General features: G+C 49.5%; 2 protein-coding genes across 2 annotated transcripts in view; one reads left to right on the top strand and one right to left on the bottom strand.

Annotated features, from left to right (window-relative positions):
• Positions 1-27,758, bottom strand: part of LOC147709815 (uncharacterized) — a 1,100,435-nt gene that overhangs the window by 218,527 nt on the left and 854,150 nt on the right. The window contains 1 exon segment of the mRNA XM_086926112.1: positions 8,678-8,689. Coding sequence (XP_086782238.1) covers positions 8,678-8,689 — 12 coding nt within the window.
• The window catches only part of LOC147709819 (uncharacterized), a 62,483-nt gene continuing 36,761 nt past the window's right edge, over positions 2,037-27,758 (top strand). The window contains exon 1 of the mRNA XM_086928273.1: positions 2,037-2,106. The gene's annotated coding sequence lies outside the window, so the exon portion shown is untranslated. The remainder of the gene's footprint in view (positions 2,107-27,758) is intronic.

The raw sequence follows: 27,758 nt of genomic DNA, 5'->3' as shown, positions 1-27,758 counted from the left end.
GCAATCAGTCATGTCAGGATGCAGAGCTTAAGTGTGGACTCCAGGCCTCTCTGTCCCACCTTGGACCCGGCCCACAACAGAAGGATGTGAGGCCCCAACATGAGCAACACGGACCCCATCTGTAATGCCTCTGAGCTGCAACAGTAGTAGACTCCTTGCTGTCAAGTGCTCGAGCCTAGCCTGTTCAGTGCTGCATGCAGTTTTCAGACTCACTTTGCAAGGATAGCAGGTTCACCACTCTGACCGAAGCTCTTCAGATGGGTGGCGCAGGAAGTCGTGCTCCTACAGCCGTACTGAGATGAGACCCTGACTGCATTCCTCGCCAGCCGGACTTTGCCTTTTGAAAGAACCATGGTGCAGTGCTACCGGCATGGAAGGCAGCTGGTGAGTTTGCACAACTTTCCAAAATTGACTCCAACAGCCCTTACACAGAAAAAGGCTCTATAGTTTGCATTTTTATCAATAATGCTATTTTATTTTATTTTAACGCGCAGCACCAAAAGCTCCAGCCGGAAGACGGACACTATCGTGAAGTATGAGTATGAGTGCAGCAATTGGGAAACAGGCAGCTGCACATATGGAGCAGCAGACTGACCCCATTGAACAATATAATTTAAGCAAATAACAACAGCTCTCTCTCTTTCTCAGTGCACAGTTAAAAACGCACTTTGGAAACTACAATACATAGTTGCTTGCATCCATAAACTGTCAAGATGCAAGAACGTGCAGCGGACGTGCTGTTTAATACACTCCATTTACTCTGCAAGCGTTAAATAGACAATTTGACACTCAGCTGTTCTCACACTTACTGGCGAGGAGAGCACGGAATTTCGGTTTATGGGCGACCACTCGGTCCCTTAGGGTCCGTCTTCAACTTCTCAATTGACTCCCATGGCAATGGTAAACGTGCCCCCACCCTCCCGACTCACTCAGGCTCAGCCGCAGGCGCAGCTCAGAGCAGAGCATCGCAGCAGGCTGTAGCGGCCCCCGTGGTCCACAGTGGCCGTGGGAGATTAGGTCATCATTGATTTTAATTTACCGCCGCAAGCCTTGTGCAAGCAGTGCTGTCATGCAACCTAGCCAGGCAGCCAACCACACATTTAACTGCGGCTGCAGGAGGAGGATATGACATCACATCCCGTGTAACTAAAGAAAGTCAGTGTCGCTGTGTCGAACCTGAGTCGCCTGCCTGGTAACGTCAGTCAGAACTTAATGCTGAGCTGCGGCAGGAATCTGGATTCCTTAATTCATGCATTGTAGCAGCCAGCAAGTTATCAGCTATTAGCTCAAGCTATTAGCTCAGTCAGCCCCCAAACCTGCCGAGAATAGTGTGCTGCCACGCCAGCCTTAGTTTACTCATATAAGTGCATTAACAGCTCTGCAGCCGAGCCAGGCGCTATACTCATTAAGCGTGACTTAGCATTTCAGTGTGGTGATACGGATAACCACACTGAAATGCGTTAATCTAACGCACGATGCGTGGTTCTCGGTAGGGCCGCGCGTCACCCAGCTGAGCTCCAGCAGGAACTCCCGGAAGCAGCCAGGCACGAGGCTCCGCCTTCCTGTCGAGCCTGCGCGAGATGGCGTGCCTCGACGCCCCGCCCACACAGCGGCTGAGCCAATCACAACAATAGAAATTAATAACTGCCACTCTGTGGGCGGGGCAGCAGCGTGAAGCCGGTCCCTTATAGGTAGCGCTTCTGCGTTGGCAATGATTGATGGCTCTTTTCAATGACGGCGGCGCCAAATGGGCAAACAAAGGCCACATGTGTGCACCCCACCAACAGAGGTCTATCCCGCTGGGACTGTGAAGAGTGGCGGTAAGAACCTGCGCATGCGCTGAGCCGAGATTACAATTGTGACTAAGAACGGAAGTATAATCAGTGCGCACGCACCGTGCTTCGGTCACAAATTCGAATGGGACACAACTCAATGACTGCGCTTGCATCGGACCAGATTAGGAGCCGCGCATGAGCAGTTCTTAGTTGTGCTCGAGACGGCAGTTCAAAGGTCTGCGCATGCGCAGTGGGTGACCCTGCTTCCTGGACAGCTTCCGCCTGATCTTAGGGCGTTGCTGCTGCAGCGAAGAGCAGGATCCATGCAGGGGTGAGTGAGGGCGTCAGCAAAGGTTGTCTTTTATATGAAAATATTCCTGACGTCCAGTCATCTGGCTGCATGCTTTCATCTTCACTCATACAGTCTCCGCCTGGGGCCGGTTGTTGTTGTCTGGTCTGTCAGGCGCTGCTGTACGCTGTATATTTACCTCGCATCAGAGGTTCCCACCTTTAGCCTACTGGCGAGGCGGAATATCTGCACCATATAAGATCCTCACCGTATATATCCCAGACGTGTTCAATAAGCTGGGGGAGGCATGTGGGGGGATCTGAGGCCCCTGGAAGATGAAGAAAGTACTTTAGTGCCAGGGCACAAGTCCTAAAAAGCATTGGAAATGCAATAGGTCTCGCACCATTAGAGTTAGTGCTCTTAGAATTGTTTATGGTTTTTTTTTGTAAATGTTTAGCATTTTTGTTTCCTGTAGCCAATGCTAAAGAATTACAAATAAAAAAAGCCATAAACATTTCTTAAAGCTGTAACTGAAATGGTCTGAGACCTATTGCACTGTGTGAGGGTGAGGGGTTGAGGGTGAGTGAGGGTGAGGGATTGAGGGTGAGGGGTTGAGGGTGAGTGGGGGTTGAGGGTGAGTGGGGGTTGAGGGTGAGTGGGGGTTGAGGGTGAGTGGGGGTGAGGGGTTGAGGGTGAGGGGTTGAGGGTGAGGGGTTGAGGGTGAGTGGTTGAGGGTGAGTGAGTGAGGGTGAGTGAGTGAGGGTGAGTGAGGGCGAGGGTGAGTGAGGGCGAGGGTGAGTGAGGGCGAGGGTGAGTGAGAAGGGTGAGGGAGGGTGAGGGTGACTACTCTTATAACACAAAGGTCCCAGAAGCTATTAACCAATCAATGTGTGTCAACTGATTCGTAATGAACGCTCTATCACAAGAATATCCAAAAGTGATGAACATGCCCAGAAAAAACATTTTGCCTAATTAAAAGCGAGTATGTACAAATCACTTCTATGTCGAAATGCGGGGTGAGACATCAGTGAGCTCATCCTTTATATGCTTAGGTCTGATTAAGACGTTATTATCGCTCTCTGAGGTGATTGATAGATTATCACATCTAGCAGAGAAAATCCAATTAATGAGCAGCATAGAGCTCAGAAAATAGGGCTAATTACCTGGAAGCTCCGTATGCCTCAGCATATATCCCGGGAGCTTAAATCCTTATCATTGATATGGAGCGAGTAACTCTATGGACATCGTATTCTGTAAATGATAAAAGAAATAAACTAAAGTCCAAACTGAGAGGTGACCTGTCGAGAGTAACGATAATGAGTAGTACTGCTGGAGACAAAAAAGTCACATTGTGATTCTCAAAGCCCTCGTATATTTGTGCACTCACCTCGGTATGTGAGTTAAGACGGAGGGAAGGAAAGAAGTGTCTCCGAATCCCCTCAGTATGTACTAAGCTAAAACGACACAAAAGATATGGCTGACTTCAGGAACTGCAGTTCCTAATAAGTCATGAAACAATTACCAAACCCCAGACCTTAGCCCTAAAACTGTCTCGACGTCTAACACTTACCAGTGTATATGCGTTAGCAACGCTGATGTGCAGCTCCTGGGTCATCGTGTTCCTGGTAATGGACACGTGACCTGGAAGTACTGCCTCCTTAAATACGTGTGCTTCTATCCGGGAGTCGTGAAAAAAAAGACTAGAGCGAATTCTACGTTTGAGGTAGTCCAATGAGGAAGTGAGTATTTCGAATTCCATTCCGGGCACGTTTGGAAGAAATCCCGTGTGAAGTAAATCCATATGTGAAGTAACTGAGTTAGCATATTGTAGCTGAAGACCATACATCACCTTAAAAAGGTGAAAATTACAACTTAAAAGGCTACAGTGAGCCAACCAGTAATAATACCGTAGCTCGTACGGTCCCGACCGAAAAGTGGAAAGAAAAATAGGAGAAATCACCACCATACATACATGATATTCTTCCGTGAGTTCATAGAGTGACGTGAGAACATGCACGGGTTGTAAGTGTCTCCTATTGTGCATGAAGCTGTAAATCCACAACTTTTTCCTCATTTGACAAACAAAACTAAAGATTTAACAAGAGGCAGGAGAGAAAGAAAACAAGACGGACGGACGGAAGAGAGGGGAGGGGGGAGGAGAAATGCGACACGGCGGGAAGGGGAGGGGGCGGAGCGGGTTAAATTAAACAAACAAACAAGACGGACGGACGGAGGAGAGGGGAGGGGGGAGGAGAAATGCGACACGGCGGGAAGGGGAGGGGGCGGAGCGGGTAAACAAAGACGGACGTGCACGCGCTTTTAAGCTCAATGCGCATGCGCATTGAGCTTAAAAGTCACGGGCACTGCAAGGAATCGCCACGATTCCTTGCAGTGTGGATAAAGAGCGGATAAGTCCCAATACTCTCGCCTTGCTCGATGCGCATGCGCATCGACAGGCGAGACCTAAAAAAAAAGTGGGGGGACTCTCCAAGGTAGGCGTGGTCACAGGAAGTGACATCACGACAGGAAGTGACATCACGACAGGAAGTGACATCACAGCAGGAAGTGACCTCACAGCAGGCACCAGTTGCAACCAGTTGTGTCACTCAGCTGGTTTGTACATGCATTATAATGCGCATGCCAGTGGAATGACGCAGGTGCTATTTTGTTTGTCTTTTCTTTATCAATTGAAGATTGCGGATACCACTTGAACCTAGAAATAAAGAAATGAATATTGCTTTCCCTGAAAGTACACCTAGTGTACGCATAGTATGCATAGCCAATAGGTCTCACCTTTGGGACCTTATAAGTGTTTAGCCATGCAACAGTTAATGTTGTTGCAGTAAGGATATTGTTCTGCATAACTAAACACTTATAAAGACCCAAAAGCGAGGCCTATTGGCTGTGCCAATGCTTGTTATGGATTGGGGTGAATATGGCACCTCTCCAGCTGTGTTGGTTTGTATTGGAAGTTGGTTTCAGCGTAATGAGACGCAGCCAGTTCTTGGATAGCAGAAGAGGTGCTTCCAGACAGGAGAATGCTCCAGCAAGCATAGCCTCCTGATCCCTATGGAGTCTTGCGTAGGATCAGGCAAAGGGGAAACAGTGTTGCCATCTTGGTAGAATACAAGGACTGCCAGGTCCATCTAGTTGGCCAATATTCATGTTGGCAGTAACAGCTAAAAGTCGACTAATTTGCCGGCTCTTACTTGGCTTGCATGCTGCAGCTAAATAGATATAGGTGTCATTTAAGGACGGCCATTCTCACATAACCTCTTAACTATGTACTCTATCTGTAGTTGGATCGATCTGTGCTCTCGTATAATACATACAGATATTAGCATTGGTTCTGCTAGGTTTCAGCAGGTTGCACTGAGCAGCAGTGCTAACTATGTTCAAAAACCCAACTTCCTCCTCCCCCACCCCACTCCTCAAACACAGCCCCTTGTGTTCAACCTAACCACTGCCACTTTGCATTCTTTTCACTAGATGGGTATTTTGACATTTGTTCGCAGATGGTAAATCCAGGGCTTTATATACAGTAGAAAGTTTATCGGAAGATCCTCGCGCGGTTCATAGCATTAACTCATCCATCCGAAATGGCTGATTTTGCGCTGCGTTAAAGACATGTTCCGTGCAGGTGGGAGAAGCCTGAGTGAAAAGGCAATGCCAGCAGGTGTGGAGTGTGTAAAGGGCCAGCTGAACAGTCTTAAAGCCTTTGAGCAGTTCTGCTGGATTGATGATGAGACGGAGATTGGAAGGTTTATGTTTAAAGAGATCGTCCCTTTGTGACTCTTTGCGTATTGTTCTAGGTGCGTCAGTCAACTCACCTGTATAAGCAGCCTATGAGTGAACCAGCAGGGCTCCTCCTGCTTTTATCATTGCATACCACCCCATTGCCTTGAAAGTGGACTGAAACGTACCTGTTGTCAGCTCTGGCCTGCTGATGGAACACAGGTGGCCGTTTTAGCACTGGCATACCGTAAACACGTACTAGACATGTGCCCCCTTGACTTGTATAAATATTAACACTACTTTAAATAACTTTTTCTTCAAATTTGATTTTGCACCATGTTAAAATTGTGCATGCCAGTTCGAATATCTGTTTAAATTTTAAGGCATATAGCACCATACCCCTCTCTTTCACTGTAGTGTGTGCGCATGTATACAATACTCAGAACTCAGACAGAGAAGAGGCGGAGGGAGACAGAGAACAGACGGAGGGAGACAGAGAGACGGGGGGAGACAGAGAAGAGACGGGGGAGACAGAGAAGAGATGGAGGGAGACGGAGGGAGACAGAGAGACGGAGGGAGACAGAGAAGAGACGGAGGGAGACGGAGGGAGACAGAGAGACGGAGGGAGACAGAGAGACGGAGGGAGACAGAGAAGAGACGGAGGGAGACAGAGAAGAGACGGAGGGAGACAGAGAAGAGACGGAGGGAGACAGAGAAGAGACGGAGGGAGACAGAGAAGAGACGGAGGGAGACAGAGAAGAGACGGAGGGAGACAGAGAAGAGACGGAGGGAGACAGAGAAGAGACGGAGGGTGACAGAAGTTTTCCACACGTTCTTACCGTAAACCGTTTCCCTACGAGCAGGCAGCAGGCGAGGCAGGAGTGGAGTCTCGAGCAGGCAGCAGCTGAGACCGACAGTGGAGTCTCGAGCAGGGAAGTCTGGAGCCGGAGGCAGGAAAAGGGTGGACAGCGTTTTGATTGAGCAGGGTGGACGGCGTCCACCCTGGAAAACCCTAAAAAATAAGTGGGGGGATGCCGTCCACCCGCGTGGTACCCCGACTCGTGCCCTGTTTAGTGCTGATGGTGCTTAGAGAAGTGGAGACTTCTACCGAGTATCTTTTAATAATTTTAATTAAAATACTTCTTTTCATAGGGCTCGTTTAACCCCATTACAACTGTGGTGATGCAGCATAGCCATGGCCCAAACTGCCTCAGACGTCAAATAGAGGAAGGAAGTTTACTCCACACGAACTGGCACTGTAGAATTATCCAGCCTTTCTGGGAGGGAATGGTAACTATGTGCAGAACAGATTCAGGCAGCCTGATCTATCAAAGTCCTCAAATGGCACTGCTAAGTATCCTAGAAGAGAAAGGGGGCACAGAGGCGAGAAGGTCCTGTAGAGATTGGGGTTGGTAAGATGGAGAGTCCGGAGACACACCACTAAATCTGGGACAAAAAAAAATAGAGCACAAAGAAGGGAATGAATACAAGTTATACAAATATATAGTACTTGAAGGCAGGAGACTGTTCTACGAGAGGTCAAAGTCCACTTTACACCACACAGAGAGGATGGCAGTCATGAAAGTTTCAATTTGGCGCATTGCAGCCACCAGTGCTCATTGTTTGGTATCTGTGTTTTTTCATTAACTGTACACAAGATAACAATAAGAAACTTGCAAAAAGAAAACCATAAGGGCACACACACCCAATACAGCATTTAATGCTTAATGAGGAATTCTCTGGTGAGTAAACACAAAGACATCTTCCTGCTGTTTTACCGTTCCTTGCCATTAATTTAATTAACCTAGTATTTTTAATATTTTTAGTTTATTTCTACTAAGTAAAAAGCACTTTTGTAAGTTATAATTTGTCATAAGGATCTCAAAATTGCACCATTTGGCGGTACTGGCCGATCTATGAAGAAAACCTGTAATATGGCTTGCAGCTCCCTTTAGAGGTTTTTTTTTTTAGATTAGCCTGAGCCAGCACACAAGCGCTGCTCTGACGAAATGTTAGTAAAATACAGAGGAGAAGCCCTGCCCATATTTTTCATTGGCTTAGGTCTTTGTCCTTCGCACATGCTGGTGATTGATTCCTTAATAGGCTTGTTAGTCCCTCCTAGTACAGCTATGTCGTCATTTGTCTCCTCCCATGGCTACCAGTCCCTTTACTTGGTTGTTACACTGTAGTTTTTTTTTTTTTTTTAGTGTGCATGTTTTAATATTTGCTGTCGTGTAGAAGTGGCGGCGATAGATTTGCCATAAACGCCCAAAGACCGCTCATTTGCAGAAGAAACTGTTCCGGATGGGCAGAAGTGTGCCAGGCATGGCGCAGCAGAGAAACTATACTTCTATGTTTGGAAACCAAAACCGTCCTGCCTGGCTCAGAAGCGGTCGCTCCCCACGCTCCCTGGCATTGAATATAGCGCTTCTCTGCTCCTAATTGCATAAACTTCATAGCGCTTCACTGATCCTGGCTGCTCTGACATCGTAGCGCTTCACTGCTCCTGGCCGCATTGGTATCGTAGCGCTTCACTATTGTATAGCGTTTTTGAAACCATTTTTAGAATTTATACAGTGCCTTGTGTATTAGCCTAGCATTATATCGCATAGCCCACTGTGCATACTTTGAGGGGGATTTCGCTTTGTTTCACTTTGTTTACTGCTCCCACCATTTTGTTGTTCTACTTCCCTGCCCCTCTCTCCACCCCGCCTCCCAGCGGCCCCTCCCCCCCACTAACTAGACTGAACTGACCTGACCCGCCCTATCCTGCGCTGTGACCGTCCTGCCTGGCTCCGAAGCGGTCGCTCCCCACGCTCCCTGGCATTGAATATAGCGCTTCTCTGCTCCTAATTGCATAAACTTCATAGCGCTTCACTGATCCTGGCGGCTCTGACATCGCAGCGCTTCACTGCTCCTGGCCGCATTGGTATCCTAGCGCTTCACTATTGTATAGCATTTTTGAAAACATTTTTAGAATTTATACAGTGCCTTGTGTATTAGCCTAGCATTATATCGCATAGTCCACTGTGCATTTCTGAGGGGGATTTCGCTTTGTTTCGCTTTGTTTACTGCTCCCACCATTTTGTTGTTCTACCTCCCAGCCCCTCTCTCCACCCCGCCTCCCAGCTGCCCCTCCCTCGCTCCGCCCCCCCTTCCCTCTTATGCCAGAACAACCGACGCGCAGCGTTTACGCGCTGTGGATGCGCCCCCTGCGCGCCAATGGTGCGCCAAAGGTAAGCCCGTCTACGCCGTCCGCGCCTGGACCGCGCCCAGCGCCATACCCCCTGGCCCTCGCAAACCCATCACCTCCCGCATCACATACGACACCGCAACCCTCACTGCCCTTAACCCCGGCCTGCCACCAAGCCGCCCCAGGACACACCCATGGACCCTTCACATGCCACTCCTGCAAGTTCAACTGCACCAAGACCCACACCAAATCCACAAACCCCAAACAGAGCCCCAACACTAACCACCTAAAATGCATCCTTCTCAACACCCGCTCAGTTCACAAACACGCCATCGACCTTTCGAATCTACTCGACACCATTTCTCCGGACGTCGCCTTCCTAACCGAAACCTGGATGAATGCCTCATCAGCTCCAGACATCACCATAGCCATCCCGGAAGGCTACAAGATCATCCGAAAGGACCGCACCAACCAAACAGGAGGAGGCATCGCCATCGTCCATAGGAACTCCATCCGCATCTCAACCAGCTCAGACGTCAACCTCGCTATCGCCGAACACCTTCACTTCCAGATCCACACCGACCCCAAGACCCCCACTCAGAGGCACACTCCTCTACAGGCCACCAGGACCCCGTACACAATTCAGTGAAGACATCACTGACTTCATCACCATCGACCAGATCTCCACATCGCTTCTTCAAAACCCCCCTGCCTATTCGTAAACCCTAACCAAGCAGCCATCAACCTCATACAATGGCTAACCCACAGCGCCGACAACTTAGCACCCTTTAAAAAACATCAAATCAAGCTAGGCAGCAAAAACGCCCCCTGGTTCAACGATGACCTTAAGAAATCCAAGAAACTCTGTCGTTCCCTTGAGAAAGCCTGGAAAAAAGACCCAAACACTATCACCAGAGACGCCTTAAAAAACGCCACCAGCAAACACCACCAACTAATCCGAACTACCAAGAAATCAGCATTCAAAGACCGACTAGATAACAACGCACACAACAGCAAGGAACTATTCAACATCGTCAAAGAATTTACCAACCCCACCGCCAGCACCAACAACATCACTCCCTCTCAAGTCCTTTGCGACTCCCTAGCTTCATTCTTCCACGACAAAATCGCCGACATCCATAACGGCTTCGACAACCAACCCGAAGACAAACCCACCCCACCCACCTCCGAACCTAAACCCCCCTCGAACATCCTTCATGACTGGAACCCAATCACCACTGATGACACCATTCGCCTGATGAACTCCATCCACTCAGGATTCCCAACAGACCCATGTCCCCACCACATCTTCAACAAAGCAGACTCCATCATCGCACCCCCACCTCCGAGACGTCATCAACTGCTTCCTCAACTCCGCTACCTTCCCGGAAAGCTGGAAACACGCCGAACTCAGCGCCCTTCTGAAAAAACCCACAGCAGACCCCACCGAACTCAAAAACTACTGCCCCATCTCGCTCCTCCCATTCCCGGCCAAAGTCATTGAGAAAGCCGTCAACAATCAGCTCGCCGCCTTCCTCGAAACCAACAAATCCCTCGACTCCTCACAGTCCGGCTTCCGAGTCAAACACAGCACCGAACCCGCTCTCATCGCAGCAACAGACGACATTCGAACACTTCTGGACAACGGAGACACAGTCGCCCTCATCCTCCTTGACCTCTCTGCAGCCTTCGACACAGTCTGTCATTGCACCCTTATACAATGCCTCAACAACCTCGGAATTCAAGGAAAAGCATTGGACTGGATCACCTCTTTCCTCGCTGGAAGAACTCAGAGAGTCCGCCTCCCACCTTTTAAGTCAGAGGCCACCGAAGTCATCTGCGGCATTCCACAAGGATCTTCTCTCAGCCCTACCCTCTTCAAAGTATACATGAGCCCCCTCGCAACCATCGCACGTCAACACAACCTCAACATGAACGCGTTGCCCTTGAATCTGCGAACAGAGACCGGTATCATTCGGTTCCGAAAGCTGCTAAAAACTCCCCTATTCCCCGCCTAATGATGTCCTTCTCTCAGCTCCATCCCTCTGAGCTATGAACGAGCGCTGGGATGCCCGAGGTTAACCACGCGCTACATAAGATTCCAAATAATAATAATAATAATAATAACATCATCTCCTACGCTGATGACACTCAACTGATCCTCTCACTCACCAAAGACCCAAACACCGCCAAAACCAACCTACATGAAGTGATGAAAGAAGTAGCCGAATGGATGAAGCACAGCCGTCTTAAACTGAACTCGGACAAAACGTAAGTCCTCATCTTAGGTACTTCCCCTTCCGCCTGGGACGACTCTTGGTGGCCAGCGGCCCTAGGAAAAGCAGGGCAACTCTTACCACACATGGTCCTTCTATGTTTAATACCATGGGGGAGACATTCAAATTAGGAGGGCAAAAAGCGAAAAATTTGGGGGAAAGGGCCAAGTCCAACAGAGGGCATCAGGCCATTTCAGTCCACTGGTGGCAACTATCTTTGCTAGTTTTAACTTCAGTGTGGCGTTGTGTCTCTCTACCAAGCCTGCAGATTGGAGGTGGAAAACTGCATGGAACTTTTGCTTTACACCCAACCCTTTCAGTATGTGTTGGATAACTTCGGCTACGAAGTGGGGGCCATTGTCGCTCCATAAAATTCTTCAAAGGCCATAGCGTGGGAAGAAGTCTTAAAGCAACACCTTTGCAGTAGCGGTGGCGGTATTGTCACTAGTGGGGTATGCTTCCACCCATTTGCTAAATGCGCACACAATAACTAGGACGTATTTCAGACCATGGCACCTCTCTAACTGAATGTAATCCATTTGGAGGAGCTCAAAGGGATGGCCAGGGACTCCAAACCCTCCCCGTGGTGCTACTGTCCCTTTCCCCGGGTTGTGTTCCAGGCATACCATGCATTGTTGTACTAGGCGTTTTGCTGAATCTGCTATCTTGTCATTATGCCATACCCTAGTAATCAGTTCGGTCATGGGAGCAGATCCTATGTGTGTGGGTAAGTGTGCCATGGTCAATATGGGGATCAGATAAGCAATAGGTAATAGCCATTTGTCTTTGTCTTTTGTCCTCCAGCAGCCTTCGTCGTCTTTTAGTCCCACCCGTGCCCACTCAGTCAGTTCGTGTTGTGTACTCGTCAGTTGGATGTCTCTTAAAGTGGTCCTAGCGTCTGTCCATTTCTCAGCTTGTGACCTGGTCACATACATTCGTGTTGTTGTTCTGTCTTCGGCTGCGGCTCGGGCAGTAACGTCAGCTAGTGCATTTCCCTGTCCAATAATGTCTGTTACTTTCTTATGTGCTTGGCATTTAATTACTGCTAGCTGCTTGGGGAGGAAGACTGCTTTGGTCAAGGCGGAGACTAGATCTCCATGTAGGATTGGTGTGCCGTGCGAGGTCAGGAATCCTCTTTCCCTCCATAGGAGCCCAAAATGGTGAACTACCCGAAGGCATACTTGCTGTCCGTGTGTGTATGTTTACTGTCGTCCCTGCTGCTAAAATACATGCTTGTGTGAGAGCAATCAGTTCTGCCGCCTGTGCGGATCGCTGGGCAATTCAGGCTGTCTCGACAATGGTTCGGGCTGTGGTGACGGCATATGCAGCTGAGGTGGTGCCATCGGAGAGTTTGATGCATGAGCCATCTACCCATAGTTCCCCATCAGGTTCTGGGAAAGCAGTGTCTTGGAAGTCTACCCTACTCTTTGTCTGTTCGTCAGTGAGGTTCACACAGTCATGTAGAGGAGTCACATTGGGGTCGTTTTCAGGCAGTGGTAACAATGTATTTGGGTTCAGAGTGGTGCATCGTTTCAGAGTTATGTGTGGTGCTAATAGGGTCAACTCGTATCCTGTCAATCGTGACTAGTCAGGTGCTGGGTTTTAGTCTGATTCAAGAGGGTGTCAACGGCATGGGGTACTAACACTGTAGGGGGGTTGGAGAGTACTATTCCCTTACTCTGTCATATCGAAACTGCTGCAGCTGCTACAGCGCATAGGCACGCTGGTAATGCTCTGGCTACTGGGTCAAGGGTTTTGGACTTGGCCCTTCTGGCAGTTTCACCCCTAAACTTTTTGTTTTTTAAATGTGAATGGGTGGTAGTGAATTTTGGTTTCTGCGCACTTTCACTGTGTCCCAGTGGTAAGTGCATGCGCACTCTGAGTGCGTGGATTGAGGTTGGCTTGCCCTCCCATAGGAATGCATGGGGAATGTGTGTGTCCCTGGTAGTTTCTGACGTGTGAGGAGTGCAGATGCGAGTTTGGTATGTGCGGACTCGTGTGATTAAATGCTGCGCGATGATGTATGCGGCGTGATTGTGTCTAGTGTGGAAGTGCCACTGCTATACATGGGTGTGCGTGTTCAGTAAGTGTGCTGGCACGTGATTGGCTGGTGAGAATGGGTCTGCCCCGGTGGTGAGTGTGGAGATTAGCATGCTGATGGCTGGGGAGGAGTGCACCTGGGTCCTGAATAGGGCTGGCTTTCCCCACACAATGCTGGCTCCGCCCCCTGTGGTGCATCTAATGTCCCTAGCCCTGCCAGTGAATAGAGTGAGGGGCTGAGCCCATCACAGTGCTCACAAACCAGCTGCGACTGGTCTTTCCCCTCACCCTGAACAAAGACAAAGGTTTACTGTGTATAAAAAGGGGCTGTGTCCCCTTATAATTTGTTCTTCTTTTCCTGATCCTACTTGAAGGGGGCTGCTGCTGGGCGCCAGGAGGAACCACCACTTGGGACTGCCTTCCTGCCTGGAGGGCCCAGTGAGCTGGCCCCTGGCCCAGCCTTGCCCCCCCCCTTTTCCTTGCTCTCTGAAAGGACTTTTGCTGACCTTTGTGCTGGACTGGTGTTTTCCTAGCGCCTGGGAGCGCTTCATGGTTTTCCTAGTGCCTGGGAGCGCTTTTATATGCACAAGCCCCTTGGAGCGCTTTTATATGCCACAAGCACCTGAGAGCGCTTTATCTTTTTTTACTAGCACCTGGGAGCGCTTCATTTGATTTGGCCGGTGCCCACCCGGCCTTTTTCACCCCGTACTGGTGGCAGGAGACTAAGTGCGCGGCCTCAGCAGCGCACCCTGGAGCTTGAAGGCTTGTTCGAGGGGCCGCGCTGCCATTTGCACCCTCTTCACGACCGGAGCCGTACCGCACAGCTGAAAGCCGCCACGACCTGCAAGCGCCGAGCAAGGTACGACGTGTACGCCGGGCCATACGGAATCGCACCAGGCTCCCGAGAAGCGTATGCTCAAGGCGTACTGAGACCACCGCCCTCACAGAAGCAGAGGAGTCCGGTGTCCCTTAGGGAAAAGGAGGGCATCGGGACATGTTGTTGGTGCCCGCCCCTCCCCTCCATCGCAAGGACAGTTGTTGCAAGCCCACGAGGGCACCTGGGGCATCTTCTTGCCCGCTGGTCACCCGAGAGGGCCCCCCCCCTCACGAGCGGAGGCAGTCTTGTGTTGCGTGGAGCGGCCACAGTTGGTAGCGGGCCGCTCCCACGAGAAAGGGGCCATTGTCTTTTTGAGTCCCCAGGAGGGGGACTCCAGCAAAGCAGTCGCCACCGTTTGTCCAGAGCCCCGAGAGGCTCAAAAGCGCCACAGTTGTTTGTAGAGCCCAGAGAGGCTCAGGGGGCACCTTTTCGCGTGGTAGAGCGGCCCCGGAAGGCAGCGGGCCGCTCCCACATGCCCTACATTTGCCAGTAGGCCACCAGCGGCTCCTGAGGGCCCAGTCAGTGTGCAGAGCCTGCGAGGCTCCCAAGTTGGCACCCTCATTGTTGCACCAGCTGCCCAGCACTTAGTGAGCAGCTGCTACGTTTAGGCCCCTGCATCTTTCTTTGGCTGCCTGCACAGCCTGCCCTGACTTTGGGACACAGGGCGTCCTAGCCCCAGCGAGGCCAATTGGCCTAGGGACAGTCACAGGTGGTGACTAAGGTGATTTATGCGCAATTGTGTTCTCACACACCGCTGAATGTACGGTTATGCATCATGTGTTTTCCTTCCCTACACCTCTGAATGTTGTGAAGCATCATGGGAAATATGTTCATGCTAATACCCCTAAATGTATGGTGATACCTAGGTGGTTGTTCTTTCTAGTACAGATGGTGCTAGTGAGGTCCTGATTACCTGCGTAATATTTTCCTAAGGTGGTTAGGGTTGCGTAGGTGGTACTTACCTGTTACCAGTGATTACTGGTTGTGTGCCACATTTTTCTAATTTGTGCTACAGTGATTTTATATTCTATGTTCTAAGTGCTAGTTCTAAAAGTGCCTATTCCTGACAGTGGTCCAGGTGGCCCTGTCTTGTACATATCCCCTGTAAATTATGCCCGTGCCGGTTGGCACATTGTAAAGTATGTGTTTTTATCTAATGTGTTTTGGTATAAAGAAATGGCTATTTTTACATATAACCTAGTGTGGAGTTTCTTTTGTGGTGGGCCTTGGGTGTTGTTGCTGGGTGCCCGCGCAAACACTTAACCTTCCAAGATTAGCCTTGCTGCTCGTGTCACGTTACCTAGAGGGTGAGCAGGGGTTAGCTTTGGCGTGTAACTCCCTTTCCCTGACTTATAATGGTGGTTTCTGCCTGACTTTGGCGCAAGCCTCAGCCAACCAGAAATCCCATTTCTAACAAAGGGTGGCTGAGAAATAAGTGCAAGTGCGCTGCTTGGGACCAATCGATTGTGTCAGGACAGATAATGCACATCCCCCTCTTTCGTGTGTGTAGAGAGAGAGTGGTTTGGAGTAGTCTGGGGTTCCTAGAACGGATGCCAAACAAAGGGCACCTCGTAATTCTTTGAACGCGGTCTGGCATTCGGGAGTCCAAGGGAGTGGAAAGGGGATGTCTTTTGCTAGAAGGGAAAGTAGGGGTTTGACAATGAGACTAAAGTTCGGCAACCACTGTCGACCGAATGAGGTGAGGCCTATCCGAGAGTGGACTTGCTTCTGGTTCTTAGGGACGGGAGTGTCTAGAATGGTCTGGATTCTGTCAGGTGTGAGTTTCCTCTCTTTCTTTGATATGTCACTTGGGGTTTACAAAACTGTAACTTCTTTCGGGAAGCTTTGTGACCATTCTCTGCAAGAAAGTGTAGGAGCTGGATGGTGGCTGTGACTGCAAGTGAAGTGGTGTCTGCTGCTAGAAGGATATTGTCTACATGCTGTATCAACACCACCCCGTCTGGTAACTGAACTGCGTCTAACTGTCTCTTGAGCGCCTGGCTATAGATGCTCAGGCTTTCGGTGTACCCCTGGGGTGCTCGACAAAATCTATAAAAGCAGGATCTTAGGGTGAACCCGAAAAGATAGCGGATATCTTGGTGAATGGGTATGGAGAAGAAGGCTTTCTTGAGATCAATTACAGTGAACGTGGTGGCAGTGGATGGAATTAGGGTCAGGATGGTGGTGATGTCAGAAACAGGGTACTGTGGCACAACTATCTTGTTGATCTCTCGTAGGTCGATAATGAAGCGGTATGCTTTCTCATCTCCTTCTCCATGTCTTTTGATGATCGGTAGGATTGGGCTGTTACATACATTGCTTACTACCTCTTCTACCACTTCTGCGTCTACTAGCGACTGTATTATCTTGACCAATGCTTTCTCGCCTTCTGGTGATATCTTGTACTGGGGTACTCTCGGTAAGGTCGCGTTCTGTCGTATTGTCACATGCACTGGGTCTATTATCATTCGTCCTACGTCTGAGTCAGGTTTAGCCCATAAGTGTGATGGCAAAGTATCCAGTAGGGACACGTCTACTTCGTTAATGGGGTACATGTGTTGGAATGGGTGAGGTCTTAGTTGGTGGTGGTTGTCATATAGGATGACTCGGACTCCGTTGGGTGAGCATCTGATACTCGCTCGAAAATGTTTCAGCAGGTCGAGACCCATAATGACGTCTTTTGTATTGGAGGAGAGGAGAAACGTTGTGTCAATGATATTATCTTCAAGGTCAAAAGGGATCGGTTTAGATAAGGGGTTAGTGGAGGGCGTACCATCAAATCCTATTGATGTCACGTGCGAGCCAGACAAGGGTGCCCTTGGAATCAGTCGTTTGATAATGCACTACGTGTTGCTCCCGTGTCTACCAGAAATGGAGACTTCGTGCCCAGGACCTTTGCGGTAACATACGGGCCTTGCTGGTCAACATAGAGGTTGACTGGATCCCTCCCTTGCCCTTGGCAGTCCTATGCAAAGTCGTACGCGTTGTCGTAGTCAGATTGTTGGTACTGATTCTGTCAGGGACGGTCAAATGTATTCGCTCTACCTGGTCTCTCTTCACTAGCGTCGTTTGTGTACCCTCTTCCGGGTCCTCTACCTCTTGGTCCATTCGCTAATTCTCTCGCTCCTTTGTTCCTATTCATTTCGATCAGGACCGGGCATTGAGACTTCCAGTGTCCGTACCCTTTACAAAATGCACACTGATCTTCCCTAAGTCCCTACGTCCAGCGCAGGGTGCAGGTACATTGCTTCTGGGCGGTGGGGTTCTAGGAGTAATCTGTTGATAACCTCCCTTGTATTGTTCCTTTCCTATATTCACTCCTTGTAGTTGTGCTATCATAACGCGTTCTTTTAAATCTTTCTTTTACTTTTCAGAGGCTCTATCGCTTTCGTTTTTCTGGTGTTCATAATACTGGGCCATCTGGAGAATGGCCGCTGGTTTAGAGGCTGCCCAACGGCTTTCACCAGTCTGTAGTTTCTGTGATACCTCCGACCTCCTTAACATAATTTTGTACAAACAAGTGATGGCCAGACGCAGTGGTAATGTCTTGTCCACTATAATCGGAGAACACCGTTTTGAACCGGGAGAAGTATTCTGAGACGTCTTCTTGGGGTTTCTGGCGGCAAGCTGTTACTATGGACCAGTCTATCTTTTTCTCGGGAATCAGGGTCTTTACTTGTTGTACTATCTTATCTGGGAGGTCTAGTATAGCTTTCAGGGGTTTCTGTCCAGGGTTTCGTTGCTTGTCTAGTACATTGAGTTGCTCTCAGGTATGCCCGAACAGGTCAGTGTGGTTTATTTTCCGGATTTGTTTCCACACGTCAGCTGGCAGACATAGCCCAAAGAATAAGTCTATGTCGGCAAGGGTCATAATTGTCGATCCTAGAGCGGTACCTAATTCCGTGTAGAACGCAGTGGGATTCTTTCGCAAGTCCGGCAAGGATTTGCGGAATGTCAGGATGTCCTGTCTATCCCAGGGCTGATACACCCAGTTGTAAGCTACTCTTCCTTTAGCATCCTGATGATTTATGTCATCGTGCGTTCCCTGTCCTCTAGGGGGAACCCAGTAGGGGGAAGCTTCCTTGATGGGCATCATATTATCTAATCTCTCTATCAGGGGTTCAGTTATTACAGGTGTAGCGCTTTCGACTATTCGCCCTTGTTCTATGAGGTGGCGGAAGACTTCTAGGGTATAGGAGAAGAGTTCTGTTACGTCTCATTCACTCTTGTATCCACCTTTCTATATAGAGTCATGAGTCGGTCCGGTCCTACATTCTTATATTTTTCTTCATAAGCTGTGAGGGTGTGGTAACAAAAATGCACAACGAAGTGTCGCTTGTGATTGTCAGCTTAGGAGTTGCACATATCTGTTATGTACTCTTCTGTTTCTTTTCTGTCTACTAGGGTTTTGACTATTTTCTCAATACCGGCTCGCTCATTTTTGCTCAAACGTGGGATTCTTGCCGGTTCTTTCTCCTTTGTTTCGATTCTTTCCGAGGTGAATCAGAATCAGATAAGCTTTATTCGATTTTAGTTTAAAAATCATAAAAGCATCAACAATACATGAATAAAAACCATAACATTTCATGGACATCGTAGAAGATCATTACAAAGTTAATAAAACAAGATTAAATAAGTATAGCGAATCAGCTAATCGATATGCAAGGGTTTCATGATCAGTGAAGCAACTCTAAAACAATATACTTATCAGTTACATCCTACCCTGTCAGTTTGGCTCAAACTTATAGGTGGCCTTTAAGTAGTGGGGTCTTAAAAATACAATTTTTAGACAAAAGTTCGAAACCTTTACAGCCTAGGAAATTGGTTCTATGTAATATGTGGAGAACTCTGGTAAAAATCGTACAAATCCCATATGCGAATAGTGCCATGTCTTGCTTTGGGGGGGCAAAATCGTTAATAGGGGACGACATTTCTGTTTTTTAATTTATTTAATACCAAATCCCCAGCAATGTCTTTAGGCAGCGTGCCTAACCATCCCACCCTCCTGACACTCAGGATACCACCATCTAACTCGGGTGGCAAAGGTCTATTGTTTTGTAGCCAGAAAATGACCTTATTTAGCAGGTCCTGCTGCGATTCATGTGTTCCCTGGCTGAGGGCAGGGACCCCAGAGAGGACAGACACATATGGGGCGGCTTCAGGAGGTAGGTTGATACGTGGCATTCTTACCATAGCGGGTGTAGCCACTTGATGAGTTTTTGACACAGGTTTTAAGATTACTTTGGGGCCTGTTGGGGTAGGTATACAGGGAGGCTGTATTAGAGTTACACCATGGCAAATACCAGATTTATGTTTTTCGGGGACGATTGGGTAACACAATAAGTACCCACAGTAGGGGAGGTTATTAAATCAGGGACTTAGTTTGTGCCACACAGGGGGTTGAGCTCTTCCCAAATGGACATTATGTTTTATGGTAGTAATGAATTCGCCAGACAGTCGATGGAAAAGGAGCATCACATTACCTCCTCCTGTGGTAGTAACAAATGAGGTGGCCCGTCCAGTCTTCCTCGTGCCTCAAGAGGGCCCGCCCTTTGCCCGGGCTTAGCCCTGCGCGATCCCGCGACGCGGGGGCTCGCGCTGTCCTTAAGCGCACCTCCGGGGGCGGGACAGGAAACACGCCTTCCTAGGCGCTAGCGTTGCTGGGGTACGTAGTCCCCGATCTGCCGCCTCGCCGCGATTATTGGGAAGCAGCAGGGAGCCTGGTGAGTGTTGCTGCAGGGCAGCGCTGAGGCTGCGGTGGTCAGGAGCCCAGATGAAAGAAGACCTCCCAGGTCCGTGTCAGCCCAAAGTCCCCCGCTCCCCCGGGACTCGCGCTGTCCTTAAGCGCACCTCCGGGGGCGGGACAGGAAACACGCCTTCCTAGGCGCTAGCGGTGCTGGGGGATGTTTCTATTTCTATTTCTATTTAGGGGGTTTTGCAAAGCGCATGGTGACGCAACAGTGGCGTGTCCCCGCGTTAAGGAGAGATACTTAATGGAACCTACAGAAGCGGCATACCTTACTGAGCGAATAGTGCAGTTTTAAGCTTGGCTCTAAAGATTGATTCTGATGGCTCTAATCGCAATGCCATGGGTAGTTTGTTCCATCTAGAGGCTGCAAGGTACCTGAAGGATCTTCCGCCCATCCGTGCTCTAGACACCTTGGGAATAACCAGGAGTCCAGAGCCTGAAGATCCCAAGGAGCGGGACGGCTCGTAAGACGTCAGAAGTCCTTGCAAAGGGAGAGGAGACCTCCCATTGATGATCCGATGGCACGTGCATAGTGCTTTGAATTCTACCCTGCTTCTGACCGGGAGCCAATGCAGAGACCTAAGGGCCGCTGCAGATGCTGCTCTTCTGGGTAGTCTAAGCACTAGTCGGGCAGCGGCATTCTGTAGGACCTGTAGGCGGCTAAGATTCTTCTCCAAGGTCCCTAAATAGAGAAGATTACCATAGTCCATCTTTGATGTGACTAGTGCATGTACCAAGGTTTGTCGGGCTCTCACAGGTAAAAACTTCAAAGTCTTCCTGAGACTTTTGAGGGTCCCAAAGCATGATCCGACCACCTGATTGATCTGGGGGCCGAAGGTAAGGTCAGTATCAAACCAGATGCCCAAGTTCTTTGCTTTCTGGCACGGAATGGGTGTTGGACCTAGTGAAGATGGCCACCATGCCGACGTCCACGCTGATTGGCAGCCCCCCACGACCAGCACCTCGGTCTTGCCTCCGTTGAGCTTGAGACAGTTGGCGGACATCCAGGCAGCTAGATCTTGCATGCAGGCTCTGAAGATGTCCGCCGAGAGACCGGGTGCACGCGACAGGGAGATAACCAACTGCGTGTCGTCGGCATACAACACCATTCGGAGGCCGTGATTCTCTACTAAGGTGGCGATCGGAGCGACATAAAGGTTAAAAAGTGTTGGACTCAGGGACGAGCCCTGCGGCACCCCCTGGTCCAAAGAAATTCGCTCAGAGTAGTGGTCACCTTGCCTCACTTGGAAGCCTCGGCCAGTAAGAAATGAATAAATCCATTTCAGCGCTGCCCCTCTCACCCCACCTTTGTTCAGACACTGTAGCAAGATGGAATGTGCTACAGTGTCGAACGCAGCGCTGAGGTCTAGTAGGATTAGAGCCATGGTTTGTCCCTCGTCTGCACCCTGCCTGAGGGATTCGGTGGCCCTAAGAAGGGCAGACTCCGTAGAATGACGGGGCCGAAACCCGAATTGGGTAGGGTGAAGAAAGTTGCCTTCCTCCACACATTTCATTAGCTGTTTGTTTACCACCTTCTCCGCTACCTTAGAAAAATAAGGCAGCAGAGAGATGGGGCGTAGGTTGTCCAACTTCTCAAAGCTAATGTTGGGCTTCTTGCGGAGGGGAAGCACCACAGCCTGTTTCCAATCCTCAGGTATAGAACTGGATCGGAAGGAGACATCTAGCACGTGCCTGATATAAGGTTCAAGGGTCTCCCGACTGTCACTCAACCTTTTTGGGGATGCAGGATCTCGGGGGGAGCCAGATTTAACAGATCTGCAGGATTTTAACTAGATCTTCCGGTGGGGGAATGGTAAAATTAAGTAGCAGATTTTGATCATCTTCCTCTGCTACTGGGTCTGCAGGCTCTTCCGCTGCAGGTGGAATTTCGGGAAAAGCAGAGTAAATCTTAGACACTTTGTCTCCGAAGTAGTTAGCGATGCGGTTGCATGCTGCTACTGAGTGATCTTCATCTTGAGTAGAGGTTTTTGGGGTGGCTAAGGACTTATATATGCTGAACAGTTCCCTGGCACAATTCTCTGCCCCGTGGATTCTGTCTGCATAATATGTGGCTTTCTCTATCCGGATTTTATTATGATAGGTGCGTCTCTTAATGAGATAGGCCTCTTTCATCCGGTCATCATATGCCACTCTCCATTGTCTCTCTGCTCGTTTACAGTCCCCTTTGGCGCAGCGCAGCGCCTCGCTGAACCAGGGAGCAGTTCTTTGTCTGTGGACACCTTTCGTTGGCCGGCCCAATGGGGCTGTGCAGTCCAGAGCAGCCGTGATGCGGTCATTGAGCAATTTGTTTGCCGTTGCCACATCATTGCCTCCTGGGGGCCCTTCCGCGATGAGAGCCTTGTTAAACTCTGGCAGGGAGAATCTTGCCCACCTGCGACGAGGGTAGTTAAGAGGGGCGGGAGCATTAACTTTATGCTTAGGCAGGTGAATAACGAATGGGACAAAAAAGTGATCTGTCCAGGGCAGGGGCACTGGGGGAGCAACTAAAACATCCTCCCAATTGGCAAATATGGGGTCTAACAGATGCCCACGGTTATGTGTTGGAAGCTGCCCCATAAGCTCTAGCTGTAGGGTGTGAAGTTCTTCCGGAACTCCATCACTCCTTTGTCTAGTGGGTCTTCCAGATGTGTGTTTAAATCTCCCAGCAACAGAAACTTATCTCTTCTTATCGCTGTTTCTGTGACACACTCTAGAAGGTTGCCTTTAAATCTGGACATAGGTCCTGGTTGGCGATAAACTAGCAGGCCTTTTACAGTCATGCTTCCTTCAATTGTTATGGTGAAAATATCGCCTCACAACCTGCCAAACTAATTGGTTCTAGTTTGCAAGCCCATTGTTGTTTAAAGGCGATCGCAATTCCGCCTCCTCTGCCTATCGGTCTGTCCAGGCGCACCATCTGATAGTCATCTGGTAAAGCCTGAATGATGTCGGGGTCAGAGTTGGCATCAAGCCAAGTTTCTGTAATGAACAACAGATCAGGGTGTTTATCAATGAGAAGGTCATATACATCGTGTTTATGACAGCTCAGCGATCTTACATTGATGAGGCCACAGGACAGTGAGGAGTTGCTGGCCTTGTTGTCTGCTATCGCTATGCTGAAGCGGAATTGGCAGTGGCGACACCCTTCATTCTCCCCTACTCTAACGCTGTGGTGTCCAGGGGTGCACACATTTGAGGAAAAACTTACTAGTTCACTCCTGCTCCAGGTGCGTCTACAGTCCGGGCCAGGGGTTGGGGCCCTGGGCCGGTCCGGTCGCGGACGGACGCAGACGGGCTTGGCTTAGGCCCGCTGCGCCGTCTGGCCGGGATACACATTTTATAGGGTGTGAGGAGGGTGGGAGGGCGGCGCGACTAGTCCCCGATCTGCCGCCTCGCTGCGATTATTGGGAAGCGGCAGGCAGCAGGGAGCCTGGTGAGTGTTGCTGCAGGGCAGCGCTGAGGCTGCGGCGGTCAGGAGCCCTGATGAAAGAAGACGTCCCAGGTCAGTGTCGGCCCAAAGTCCTCCGCTCCCCCGGGGCTCGTGCTGTCCTTAAGCGCACCTCCGGGGGCGGGACAGGAAACATGCCTTCCTAGGCGCTAGCGGTGCTGGGGGATGTAGTCCCCGATCTGCCACCTCGCCGCGATTATTGGTAAGCGGCAGGCAGCAGGGAGCCTGGTGAGTGTTGCTGCAGGGCAGCGTAGAGGCTGCGGTGGCCAGGAGCCCAGATGAAAGAAGACCTCCCAGGTCAGTGTCGGCCCAAAGTCCCCCCGAGGTGTCTTTTGACGAGGTATTTAGCACGAGAGGCTTGGTCGGCGCGGAGGCCGTAGTTACCGAGGCCCTGGCGCTACCTTCAGTTTCGTTCTGTGATTCTTGGTGCTGTACTTGAGGATGGTTAGGGGCATAAGGAGGGGGCATATAAATGATCGGTGGACCTAAGTGTAAATCATCGTCTATCTTTTGTTTCGATGGTAGCTCAGGATAAAGCGCTGAGGATGTTCTGTCAGGACATTGGCCTGAGATTTCTGATTCTTGTTCCTTTCTAGCTTTTTCTCTTTCCCTAATCTCTTCTTCTAACTTTTTACCAGCTAGCTGAGCTGATTTTCGTAGTTCCTTATCTATTCTTGCTTCGTCTTTCTTCTTTAATTGCATTGTTTCTTTTTGCCACATGCCAAGACTATCAAGCATAGTTGGCGTAGTTTTATTTTCGTGAAGAGCTTTCTCTAACGCTTCTATTTTAGCGAGGTCAAAAGATCCCATCAGTGGCCACTGACTTTCTCGATCTTTCTTAGTGTGTTTATGCCATAGTTTACTATAAGCTACGGCGACTAGTCCATATTTTACATACATGTCCTTATTAGGTGTGCCCTCCGGTCGAGCCGGATGACTGACCTCTAATGAACGGTCCGGGTTGAACCAATTATCAATCAGTGAGAAGATAGGCATGACGTATAGGCGGTCAATAAAAAGTCTCAAACAATATTGGACAAAGGTCCGCACTACCTATCCTTCACTATCTGCAAAGAGAGAGAGAATATTTCTATTCTTCGTTGTTTGCAAACAGTATTACTCAAAGAGAACCAATATATCGAGTAGCTAACAAGCTAAACGAACCAATCAATAGGCAAAACTAGTATTTTCAAACCAAACAATTCCAATACAATCAATCAATCGCCGTTTTTCACGACCTTACCTGGACCGTATGGACAGTTTCTTGTCTTCCACTTGCAGCGCCCGATCGTCCTCTATTTTCCGTTTTTGCCGCGGCACTCCTGTGGGACTGTAGATCACTCGAGAGACGTCCGTTCGGAACCAGTGAAGTTCGGATGATCGGCTGCCATACGAGGGTCTCTTTCAGGCAGGTGCACTTTCCCGATCGGTGCAGTTGTTCACTCCGTCGTTAGGACCTCTCTACCAGACTCACGGGTCGCTGATGGACCCCGCATTGGGACGCCAATTGTTGAATAAGCAGATTTTTCCTAGTTATCATCAAGCACTGCTTGGCGTTAGTCGCCTCTAATTCACTCGGTTAACTATCAAATAAATTATTATGTTTGAGCTTGTAAAGCGCACTGTTACCCGGAGGTTTCCTGGCGCTGTATAACGCTGGGGAACCCATCCTGGCTTTTCCTGTGGGATGGTCCCGGCTGGGAGTCCCCAAGGTGGAGCCAAGCATCCCCAGCGTTGGAGGGGCCGTTGTGGAGATTAGGCAAGCCAGTGCCCAGAGTTGCCGAGTGGGACCCCTGATTAGAGTAGGCACCGAAGCGATAATTATCGAGTCTGCTGACCAAAGTCCACGGCCCTGCCGCGTCGGGAATTGAACCCTGGTCCCGGTCGACTTCTGCTCCCAGAAGAGGCGGGAGCTGGGAACTGGAAAGCAAGGAACAGGTTTCTTTCTCCAGAGGAGAACACGTCAAATCGGAAAAGCAGAATGTCTTCTCGAGGTGCTATAACTGCATTTCTGTGGCCTGGCCTTTTATACACATTTGCAACTCTTTATTGCAAGGTAACACATTCCTGACATTACTTTAATGCATTGTAAAACATCCTTGGAATCCCTGCTTCAGGACCGTTCCCACACATACCCAACAGCAAATGTCCCCTACCCCAATCTCAGCAGGTGATTGCTATTGCGCAGCTGGTCATTCTGGCAGGAGCTGAAATATGCGTTCAGTCGGATCTCATGGGGTTGTGGCATTGATTAATTCCGGCCCCCTTGATGGGAGGCGAGATCTTACTGTATGGGGGCAATAAACTGTATCCGCAGGGGTTGATTATGGCCTGGGATCGGATCGAACAGCCAGGTGCAGGGGAGGAGGTTATCGAAGGGGCCTGTTCGTGCGCGTGGGATGAAAGGGCACGAAGGTTTGGCATGGGAAGTGGCTCCGGGGGAAGGGTCGCGCTGATCATACTTTATGACTCTAGCATGTGTGCTTGGGGGTTGCCAGTGCGCTGGGGATGATAGCGGGGTCAGGGAGACGCGTAGGTGATCGGCAATATGCAAAACTGCCACAGTGTCTAAAATGGCTGCCGCTTACGTGCTTGCAGAGGCTTAAGATTGGACAAGATGGCGCCGGTAATGTTCACATTGAAATCTAATTTTCAACAGGGTCCTGGTGTTTGTGTGACCACAACTTCCAACATGGCCTTGTCCTCCCCACACCAGAGCCCAGTGTCAGCCATCTTGGTAGCACTTTTCCTCTCCCTGTGAGCTGAGCATAGGTCAAGTTGGGCTTGATGGGCCATGTGGGAGGAGGACTGTTGTCTGTGACTAATACTCCCATCATGCTTTTGTCTACACCCACCTTCACAGCACTCCTAACCTCCCTTCTTGTGACTCTGCTTCCCTGTGGGTGAATGTGTGCAAACAAGATGGCTGCTGTATGTGACTGGTGTTTGGATCACATTGCCCTGCTGTGATTAGTGCTAAGTTATTAATTATTTTTACATGATGTGCTTTGCTGTTACATTGTATGTGTTGTTGGTTGCAATCTAAATTTGATCAGATATCCCACCATGGACTAGTACAACTCACACCAGGGCCCAATGCACGGCATCTTGGGAGTAGATTTACCATGAGTCTCAGGTTATGCATAGTCTCCGGTGTGGCGTTTGGAGTTGGTGAGTGGGCTGTGTGTGTTGGAGAGGGGCTGCTAGTGGATATAGCACTCCTCCTCTCTCACAGCCCAGATAGGCCCTTATGAACCATGCTTCCATGACAGTGAGTCAAACTTTATGTTCAAGATATCTGACAATGGTGTCCTGGTGTTTGTTTGAGCACTACTCCCAACAGGTCTTTCTGCTTCCCACACCAGTCGCCAAGGTCAGCCATCTTGGCAGTACTTTTCCACTCCCTGTGAGCTGAGCATGGTTCACAATGTGATTGTTGGGCAATGTGGGAAGATGACTGTTGGCTGTGACTATGGCTCCCATCATGCTTTTGGCTACATCCACCTTCCCAGCAGTCCAAACCTTCCTTCCCGTGACTCAGCTTCCCTGTGAGTACATGTAATAGTGCTGGCAAGATGACTTCTAGTGGTGGTTGGTGTTTTGAGGCTATATCCTTGCTGTGTTTGTTATTAAGTTTTTACATATTATGACACATTTACATATTACTCGGAGATTTCTGATATCTTGTTTCTGTGAGTGATATAGACATCACAGGATCATTTGCTTAATGTTGATATGGCTTTGCCAACAGTGATTGGTATCACTGTCCCCTTGACAGTGATATCTGTGGGTATGTATTGGATCACAATATTAGCTAGTTGGTTATGTACTCACCAGGCTCAGGTTCTCCTGATAATCCATGGTGCCCTCCGGTGGAAGGATGCACTGCACCTTCTCCTCCCTGGAAGTGAAGTTTGTAAGTTTTTTGCAAGTGGGCCACCACTTGTCCACTGGCTCAGGGCACGTTCTCTGCCAATCAGCTTCTAGACCCTCCTTCGCACATCATAGTATTTGTTCCTGATGTTCTCCTTTGCGTGCAGGCAAGGTGCTTGTGCCCTCACCTTATTGACAATCCTCTCCCACATCTTGGTTTTCTGGGACAAGTGGGTCTGTTGGACCAATGTACCAACTAACTTTCAACTCATTGTCTGTGAACTTTGGATTCTTCTTTGGGGGCATGGTGATGGGTGGTGGTGGAGACGGATGTGTGGGTGGGTGTGAAAGTGAGGGTGAGTGACTATGAGAAAAGGTGTGTGTTTGTAAGTGTGGTATTTGACAGATGCTAGTGGTGTCCAGATTGTGTGGTCGTTGGGTTGTAAGTGTATGTCGTTGTGTAGTGGTGGTATCTGCTGACAGGTCTGTTGAATTTGCAAAGG

The sequence above is a fragment of the Lissotriton vulgaris genome, chromosome 6 (genome assembly GCF_964263255.1).
Source record: "Lissotriton vulgaris chromosome 6, aLisVul1.2, whole genome shotgun sequence".
NCBI lineage: Eukaryota > Metazoa > Chordata > Amphibia > Caudata > Salamandridae > Lissotriton > Lissotriton vulgaris.
Note: the sequence above shows the minus strand (reverse complement) of the source record. Positions and strands in the feature narration are given on the sequence as shown.